Here is a 9,706-nt window from a genome sequence, read left to right as displayed (position 1 = left end):
GAGAGAGAGAGAGAGAGAGAGAGACGTTGGCAAAGGCATGTGGTGAGTTGCAGTGACCCTTAAAAGCTTTTGAAAATCAAGATTTTGAGAACCAAATCAAAAGGCCAACCCCCAGTTATCTGATCCCCTCATCTTCCTCAGTCACAGCAGGCCTAGCAATCATGGTTCAGGCTAGCCCACCTCACAGACCCCCTTTTATTTTTCATACCCTGCTTCCTCACCTAGCACTATAACCATGCTTATACTCGTTGAAACGTAGGACCAACACTGGCTCATTTACTTGACTTCACTTTTGGGATTCGAAAACTTTCTTGTTCGATAAAGGTTTGGATGGAAACTTTGGTAAAGAAGAGCGGAAATTTTCAAAAGATAAAAGATGGGTCTGGGTCTTTTGGTGATAATGGGGTTCGAGCTGAGTCGCACACCGATTCGAGCACCGAGTCTAGGGAGAGCAGCGGTTCTTCAAGATCGAGCAGCGAGACTACGAGTGGGGAAGTGAAAGCAAAAGGCCGGTCTTCGTCGCCGCCTCCGTTGGGTTGGCCTATTCGTAAGGCTCAAGTAAGCAAAAGTTCGGTTTCTGATATTGGTCAAAGTGAACAGAAACAACCCCATTTGGCCGATTCGACATTTGAGAAAACGGTCTCCCAAAACTCAGGTTTGTTTTGCTTGGTTTCTAACAAAATGTAAGAAATTCTCAATAACTTCAGATTTTGAACGTTACTACTCTTTCGTATTTTAAGACCTGAGAAAGAGAAAAAATCCACCGGAATGAGTCTGATACAACTAAATTTGCTAAATAGAGCTGTTTTGGAAAGCCAGAGAACACAAACCTCGGAATTATATGTTATCTTTTCTCCGGTTTTCTCAAGAACCAAACAGTCGAAGAGTTGGTTATTATACCCTTCTCATTTTATTATCTGACCATCTCTTGTAAACAATTCTCAAACAGCGATGGATATGATGAAGGAAAGATTTTCAAAATTGTTGCTTGGTGAAGATATGTCAGGGTCTGGGAAAGGGGTCTGTACAGCATTAGCTATCTCAAATGCCATTACCAACCTCTGTGGTATGCTCTCTCTCTCTCTCTCTCTCTCTCTCTCTCCTTGTTTAGCGTTTGATGGAATTATCCCGGGGTGAATGTTTCGATTACTTCATCTGACTCTGTCTATAAAATCATATAGCTACCATTTTTGGGCAACTATGGAGATTAGAACCGTTGCTTACTGAGAAGAAAACAATGTGGAGAAGAGAGATGGAATGGCTACTTTGCGTCAGTGATCACATTGTCGAATTGATACCCACTTGGCAAACATTTCCTGATGGAAGTAAGCTTGAGGTATTGCAGATGGTAGTCCTAATTTCAATTTTGTACATGTTAAGATCTTGAGATTAATATAGTAAAATCTTGTTTGGTTACTGTGGAAGAACACAACAAAAGATCTTGAACTTTTCATTGTTAAACTGGGTAAGTAAGCTCGAAGAAAAAATGCTACTTAGACCGATAAAATTGACCGATTATAATTTTTATTTGATCTTCAAGGTGAAGGAAGTGATTAGCAGTGAATTGGTTGTTTTTCTTTTAATTTTTAAAAAATGTTTAAGGATATTTAAAAAATGGTTGAAAGAAAAAAATAAATAAAATAAAAGTGCATTTATACTTATCGGAACAATGCAAGGACACCATTCTCGTCCCCTAATATTGTCCGGAAGAAAAATCTTGAAAGTAAATATGGGCGAGACCCCAAAAGGATTATCACGTAGTTATGTATTGGACTATTAATTCACGATTTCTTGTTTCTTTCTCGTGCATTCTCCAGGTCATGACTTGCAGGCCGAGGTCGGATATTTTCATCAATCTCCCAGCTCTGCGTAAACTAGACAACATGCTTCTTGTAAGTTCCAGTCTTGCTTGTTTCACACTATACTATTTTGTATTTAGTAGTCATTCTTAATTTGTTAAGGCATTTTCCTTTGTGACAGGAAATATTAGATAGCTTCGTCAATACGGAGTTTTGGTATGTTGATCAAGGTATTGTAGCTCCAGATGCTGATGGGTCCGCCTCCTTTCGCAAAACAATTCAGAGGCAAGAAGAGAAGTGGTGGCTACCTGTACCCCGCGTTGCTCCTAGCGGCCTCAGTGAAAATTCAAGAAAACTGTTGCATCACACACGTGAATGTGCAAGTCAGATATTAAAAGCTGCAATGGCCATAAACAGTATAGCTTTAGCAGAAATGGAAGTTCCTGAGTCATACTTGGAAGCTCTTCCAAAGGTTTGAAAATCCAGCATAGCAGGACATGTAGATGTTTTACGTACATATTTAGTTGGGGTCTGCATTTCAAATTATTGATGGACCTTCCCTTCTCGAACTCTTCCACACTATGCTGCAAAACTCAAAAACAACACACACACACACTGACAAAGCCGTAAAACTTTAGCCATGCCATTTGTAAAAAAGTGTTGGATTCTTTGACGTTTTCTCCATTTGGTTCATGATATTTCTTGAAATGATCACCATTCAAATTTGCCTGATATTGAACCCTTTGTTAATTTGCTTCAGAATGGGAGAGCGTGTCTAGGGGATGTTATTTACCGTTACATCACATCAGATCACTTCTCTGCAGAGTGCCTGCTCGATTACCTTGATTTATCCTCGGAACATGTTGCTCTCGAGATTGCCAACCGTGTTGAAGCTTCCGTATATGTATGGCGTAGGAGAGCTCACGCCAGACTCCCACCTAATCCTAATCGCTCCACTGCAAAGTCGTCGTGGGAAATGGTCAAGGACCTAATGCTTGATGGGGATAAGAGGGAGCTGCTTGCAGAAAAAGCCGAGAGTCTCCTGCTTTGCTTGAAGCAACGGTTCCCTGGTCTGACACAAACTACTCTCGATACTAGCAAGATCCAATGCAATAAGGTTCAGACTATCTACTATTGGATCAACTTGTCCCTCTAAATGCCATTTCCCTTCTTATCTCTTAAACAAAAACTCTGTTTCCAAACTTGCAGGATGTTGGAAAATCCATTATTGAGAGCTATTCAAGAGTCTTGGAGAGCTTGGCATTCAACATTGTGGCTCGTATTGATGATTTACTATATGTGGATGACTTGACCAAACATTCAGACCGACTGTCATCAGCTCCCACAGTTAGTGTGATTTCACACAAGACAGTTTCAATCCCATACTCGGTGCCTGACTCAAGCACTCCATACAAAACAACTTTTTCCACTCCAAGCTTTTCACCTGCACCGTTAATTAGCCCTGCCAGGGGAGAGAGAACTCCTTTTCTCTTCAACCGCCATAGCAAGCCTCCCCGCCGTGGATTTGGGGTAAAAAGAGTCTTGACGAACTATCTTGGTGTTGACTCAAAGGCAAGGATTAGTGGCAATCCAACTGAAGTTTTAGCTTCAACGCCAAAGCTAAGTAGCTCAGAAGGTTTGGAATGTCATAAAGAATTAACAGCCCACCAAAACGGGACCAAATTGAGCCAGACTCGCTGAGCTTCTACTTATTTATTCACTTGTGATCAACAAACCGTCTGTCATAGAAAAAACCTGCTGCTGTAACCACTTATTTGTAGTTATGAGTTCGGAAAATTAACGTATTGGTCACAGATTTGCTTTAATGATTCTATTCACTTATGGGTTGGAAAAACACAATCTTGATTGGGGGGCATTCCGAGAATTGAACTCGGGACCTCTCGCTTAGGCCACTAGACCAAATGCCCTTATGGATGTTGGGAGGACCTGCTTAAAGGTTTCTACATATGCATACAACATACAAAATTTATGCCGAAATCGAGAAAGCAATCGTTGATCCTTGTAGGAATTCATAAGCATCTTGCTCTTAAAGAACACTCCGATGGGGAAATCTAGATGTTGACAACGGATTTAGAGATGATGAGTACGAGGAGGGATAAACTATGAATGGATGAGCTAGTTCGGATTAACTGGTTTAGAGCATCCGATTCCGGGTGCCTAAAGCTTCCAATTCTCTAAATTTTAGCAAAACAAATTAACTTTTTTGACAAAAACACCTCTTTATCCGGTTTCGAGAAAGGTTTTGGGATGTGAACAGTTACCTTACTATTCACTCATAAATAATTTTTTATAAATATTTTATTCTAATAAATAAAATAAAATTTTCTTCTACACTTTTCCTCATGTTAATATTTATTATAGTTGAAATTTAAAAGATGATCCAATTTTTTTTAAACCATTTGTGAAAATATGATTTTTTTAAATATTATTATTACGAAAGCACTAATTTTAAAAATATTATCATTTAAAGAGATGAATAGTTTAAAAAAATTTGTTAAAGATGAAAAATAGAAAATATAGGTACAACAAATAATTACAAATTTGTGGAAAAAAAATAAATTAAATTTTTTTCTCCTGATCATTCCCGAAAAGACAAAAAAATAAGTGGTTAAAGATGTACACGTAAATTTAGTAGAAAAAATAATAAAGAAATAATAAAAAAATATTATTGTAATAGAATAGAATGATAATATGGAGTGAGATATAAGAGCACTGGCATTAGCACTTTCAAAATTTGAAGAAATATGGCTCGAATCATCAGCATTGAAGTAGTTAAACAATAGGGACTTGAAATATGAGTAGCTATAGTATAGTGTTTCTTCATATTTGAAGATATACTATTCATCTTTAAAAGTAATATTTTATTCTAAAAAATAGACCCAACTACTTTAATATTTTATTCTAAAAATCAAAACCAACTAATAGTTGAGAAATAGGTTGAGTAAAAATAATAGTTAGGAAATAATAATTTAAGTAAAAATTAAATTATTAATTAATATATAGTTAGTGTAGTTACAAAGTAAGAAAAAATTATTATTAAAGAATAATATTATATTATTATTTTTACTAATTAAATGTGGAGTTATTTATGGCTTTAATGATTTTAGATTTATAGAAAATATATATTTTTAACTAAATTTTAGGAATGACTTTGATGAGTCTAATACTAATGCTTTAAGAGGTTTTTGAAAGATGGATAAAATCTAAGAGAAAATTTTAGAAAGTGTAATTTCTCCATAAAGAATGGCTTCTATAACTAGAGAGTTAATGACAGCCATGTTCTTTATGTGAGGCAATTCAAAGTCTAGGCTGCGGTCACACGCACAAGTTTGTTTGTTATGTGAATTAATTAGTAAGTGATGAGTTATCTCAACAACGTCGTTGTAGTATAGTGGTGAGTATTCCCGCCTGTCACGCGGGTGACCCGGGTTCGATCCCCGGCAACGGCGAATTTTTATACTTTATGCTCCCATTTTCCTCGTGGCATGACGCGTCATAACTCACAGTGTTGGGCACCTCGTGGGCCAATAGCCCAATATGCTATAATGATCGGTATTTGATTTGTTGTTTCAAACCACTAACCAGCCTACTTATTGGACTGGACTCGTTTGTTTTCAATATTTTTTTCAAACTTATTTCGTCTAATAATTATAATTGTTTTTAATTTTTATATAAAATAAAATAAAAAATTTTAATTTTTTTAATTTTTTTAATTTTTAAATAAAAATAATAAAAAATATATATTATAATAATATTTTATTTAATTTTTAATTTTAATCTCAACTAAAACAAATGATATCTAAATACTTAAAACTTCTCGACCGATCTATTAGCAAATGAACAGAACTATCTTGGATCATTTGCTCAAGGAAACATCAACCAATCTTTTTCTTTTTTAACCCGAGGGTTCGGTTCATTTCCATTAGTTTTATTTATAATTCGTTTATTCTTATAACGTGGTATGATATTTTCTCTATTTAGTCTCAGCATTATTATAATTTATATTGGGCTTAAGGGTCTTCCTCCGTTGGATCCACGGCAAGAACATATTACATGGATACAGCGTACGTATCATAAAAGAATGTCACTCTTCTTACTGAGCAAGTACTCGCACCTAATCATGTATCATCACTTTGTACTGTTTTTTATTATTTTGGAATGATTATTGGAGAAGTCTGCCCTCCTCATATATCACTTTTTATGTTTAATGAAATTAACTTATTAAAAAAAAAAAAGTTCTCACACCTAATCACACCATTAATAGGATGCATTTTAAACAACTATTTATTGTTATAAAAATTACATTAAAAATTATTAAAAATGGCTTATATTAGTAAGTGTGACAGTATATAACTTATTTGTTACGAGGAATAATATTTATTTGCCATAAAATATTATAATAAAAATAAGTAATAACTGATATAATTTCATGTAATCTATTAGACCTCTTGACGTACCATATCAAGTAATCTTAATTTACTTTTATATAATATTTTTATGACAAAAATACTCCTCTAATAAAAATTCCATTATTTAGAAAATCACTCTAATTAATTACATCACCACAAAGTATCATTTTTGTCGTTGTGAATGTGCAAACTTTCTTATTGTAGTGAGTTAAAAAGAAATTATATATATTATAAAAGAAGTAGGCTAGCATGCGGTCTAGCTTTGATCATTGGGCATATTCGCTAGCACAAAATTATTTTTATATTTTTATATTTTTTAAAAATTTTTTAATATATTTAAATATTTAAAAAAAATAAAATATACCAATATATTAAAAATTATTTTTTTAATTATTAAATAAAAAAAATTAAAATATATGAACGATCAAAATGAGAAGACAAACTCAAGTGGTATATTAATATTTTCTTTATAAAAATTCACTACAATATTGCATACGTTTATTTTTATTTATTTTTAAATTTTTGTTCCTCGTGACAATAAAATTTGAATAAAAGCTGCAATTGCATAGGATTGAACTGAAATGCACAAAAGTTGTGCAACTAAATTCATTCCCGCTGTGTTTAAAATAAAAATAAAAAAATTCATTCCGACTACCTTAGTACACTTGCTTACAAAGCAGTCTTGTGCATCGAATAAAGCAAAGCGTAACGCCTTGTGCCAACAAACATCATCCGTTGCTTTCTAAGAGCATTGGAAATAATTTAGCCAAATACATTTTTATCTTTAAATTTAATAAACATTATCTATATTTGCTTTATATTAAATTGATTAAATTATTTTCATCCAAATTATAAATTACAATAAATTTATTATTCTTTTCAAATATAAAAAAAACTATAACAAATTTAAAATTATTTTTCAAGATTATTATATTATAGATATAAAATTTTTATTCATATGATATTATTATATTATAGATTATTAGATTGTGAAAATAAAAATAAATATAATTTATTGAGGATTATTAAAAATTATAAAAATAAAATAAAAATTAATAAAAATAATAATATTTTATTATTATAAAGATTGTGATGACTAATCTAATATAGATTTTAAATTTTAAATAATTAATTAAAAATAAAAAATTTACATATTAATAAAAATTTAAAAAATAAGATAACCAACTCTTTTTTATTTTTTATTTTTTTCTGTTTTTTATTGCTTTCTTGGGCCAAAAATTGCAGCATCAGCTGTCAAAATCCACTCTCTGTGTCTGCAACTTTACCACTTCCCATTCTAGACCCAACTACCCACCCAAGATCTAAAGCTTCTCCGATCCGGAATCCTACCTTCCGATCACTCCCGAAGTCCACCCCTTTCACCTTCCGATCACCCTCATCTGCAAAAATGCCCACCAGCATCCACATCAGCGCCCTAGACGGCATCGTAAACGTGAACTCCCTCTTCACCTTAGCCGTCTTCATCGGCCTGGCCTGGAACCCCACCGACCCCAACAACAACCTCATCTCGGAACCCTCCTGCAACCCTGGCCCTTCGGTCGCCGAGGACCTCGTTGCCTTCCACGTCTACTCCTTCAGCTCGTTTCTCTTCTCCAGTCTCATCGCCCTGGGTCTCAAGCAGGCCATCCGGATCAGCAAGAGCCCCGCCTACCACCCGCCAGTAGAGTTCCTCGCCCACATCAATCGGTCTGTCCTTCGTGTCGGGATGCTGGTGTCGGGTATCGGCTCAGTTTTCGGTTGTGTGTTCTTGATGCTGGCTCTGGTCAACGTGGTCCAGATCAAGCTTGGGACTTTGGCTTGTGGAAGCACACAAAGCTACGCGGCTGTGGTCCCGCTCGTGATTTTGGTTCCCGTTGGGCTTCTCCTGTATGTTTGTATGGTTTTGTACGCTTTTACTCGCTAGGTTAATGTAACTTTTTCTTGTCTGTTCTTTTGTAATTTCTGCGGATTGTTGGATTTTCTTCGAATCATGCATGGAAGATACGCTTAAATTAAGGCTGTGAGCTCATATTCTGATTCGTCTAATATTGAAGTTATATCTCAGGCACACTGAATTGTAGATGACTTGAACTTCTGCTCATTTTTTGTCACTGGAATTAATTAATTTCATGAAATTTCTCGTCTTTTGGTAGTTTGTAGTTAGTGCTAAAAAAGGACAACTTAACTATGGAGGAGGCTTATGCCCACCATGTATTAAGTTCTAAAAATTTTAAGTATTTATCGTATTGAGTACTTAATAGTTTTCATTTCGTGAAAAATTGGCACTCATAAGACCTAGTTGGCCCAGGTTGGAAGGCGAGGCACAAAGTCGAGGCCACAAAAGACCAATATATAATTGATTATATGGGATTTAGAGATGGAGGGCCACTTAACTCTTGCACGATCTGTAGTAGGGATACTCGTATATCGATCTGAGGTCAGGTGGGTTGGGGAGGTTCCAAATTATATAATTAAGCTCAAATTTAGGCATCAGTACGTAGTCAGGGTTGAACGCAACGTCGAATGTTTCTTAGACTGGGTTTGAGAGTCAATGGGGTTATTAGCACGCTTTGCAATGTGCATCATCGAATCTCTATAGAAGCCCATTTGCGCATTCAGTCATTTGACTAATTTATTTTTAACAAATCTATTAATATTGACTTTAAGATACAAGGAGTCGAGGGACCCAAATATGTATTAACTTTTGAAATGGTTCAATGGGCACAGACTCTAACCTGTCGCATTGCAGGGGCCTGGATCGAGTTCAATGTATATATTGATAACAATTTTAATGGCTTACCAAGCACACTCACATTACGCGGCCATGCATGCATGGTTTTGAATGCATTGCATGAGTGTGGATAAATGACTAGCTAGGGGCCATGGACACCGGCTTTTAGCGATCGGTAGTACTGTTTCCTTGTGAGCGCTTTGATATTTTACAATATCTCCCGATCTTCATGATATCTATTCAAGCATGTGATAGAGTCATAATATAGGTCAATCCCACTTGATGGGTTTTAACACTTTTTGGTACGTTTTTTAACTCTGATGATTTTTTATAACCACCAATATTGTGTTTTCTAGGCAAGCTGGGGTATACTACGTTAGCTTGAACAGGTAGGTATAAATAGTGGGGAATTGAGAGCTCAACAATCACCCCAATACAACGATTACAGAGCAAGAAAATGAGTACTCCAACTTAAGTTGGGTCCTTTCGCGTGTCAACAACGTGGCATATGGTCTATCTAACCGACAACTTGGGCGGTGATTAGCCAAAAATGTGGAGAACTATAGAGGAGGGAACTTTTGCTTAAATCATCATCTCCTCAAATACCCGTTTCACATTATTGTATGTTGAATTGATAGTAGGGCTGTAATAACCAACTCAAGTTTGGATTAAACAAAACAAAGTAGGACGATGGTATGGAATGTTGCTTTAGTGTAGTAGTGACAATTGTCTAACTTGTACTAATC

The 9,706-nt window shown here is 35.2% G+C and overlaps 2 protein-coding genes and 1 non-coding gene across 3 annotated transcripts; all 3 read left to right on the top strand.

The window, feature by feature from the left end:
- Window positions 1-3,625, top strand: LOC108991771 (rop guanine nucleotide exchange factor 5). The gene is made up of 7 exons (XM_018966157.2): window positions 1-655; window positions 950-1,066; window positions 1,182-1,336; window positions 1,818-1,892; window positions 1,981-2,271; window positions 2,560-2,916; window positions 3,009-3,625. The coding sequence occupies exons 1-7, from the start codon at window positions 331-333 to the stop codon at window positions 3,498-3,500; spliced, it is 1,812 nt and encodes a 603-aa protein (XP_018821702.1). The 5' UTR covers window positions 1-330; the 3' UTR covers window positions 3,501-3,625.
- A 1,572-nt stretch (window positions 3,626-5,197) lies between these two features.
- TRNAD-GUC lies at window positions 5,198-5,269 on the top strand. The gene has a single exon. It is a non-coding gene; the product is annotated as a tRNA-Asp (tRNA).
- Window positions 5,270-7,458: 2,189 nt separating this feature from the next.
- LOC108991751 lies at window positions 7,459-8,311 on the top strand. Its single transcript, XM_018966136.2, has one exon. The coding sequence runs from the start codon at window positions 7,638-7,640 to the stop codon at window positions 8,151-8,153; it is 516 nt and encodes a 171-aa protein (XP_018821681.1). The 5' UTR covers window positions 7,459-7,637; the 3' UTR covers window positions 8,154-8,311.
- The last annotated feature ends 1,395 nt before the right edge of the window (window positions 8,312-9,706 follow it).

Source organism: Juglans regia, chromosome 7, assembly GCF_001411555.2.
Source record: "Juglans regia cultivar Chandler chromosome 7, Walnut 2.0, whole genome shotgun sequence".
In the NCBI taxonomy this organism is placed as follows: domain Eukaryota; kingdom Viridiplantae; phylum Streptophyta; class Magnoliopsida; order Fagales; family Juglandaceae; genus Juglans; species Juglans regia.
This window is presented reverse-complemented; position numbering and strand designations above follow the sequence as displayed.

Excerpts from the sequence above, each read along its gene's own strand:
- LOC108991771 (XM_018966157.2), top strand. The coding sequence starts at position 331 with ATGGAAACTTTGGTAAAGAAGAGCGGAAATTTTCAAAAGATAAAAGAT. Across the intron at positions 1,067-1,181 it reads TGCCATTACCAACCTCTGTG|CTACCATTTTTGGGCAACTA; the intron begins GTATGCTCTCTC and ends AAAATCATATAG. Across the intron at positions 1,893-1,980 it reads AACTAGACAACATGCTTCTT|GAAATATTAGATAGCTTCGT; the intron begins GTAAGTTCCAGT and ends CCTTTGTGACAG.
- LOC108991751 (XM_018966136.2), top strand. The coding sequence starts at position 7,638 with ATGCCCACCAGCATCCACATCAGCGCCCTAGACGGCATCGTAAACGTG.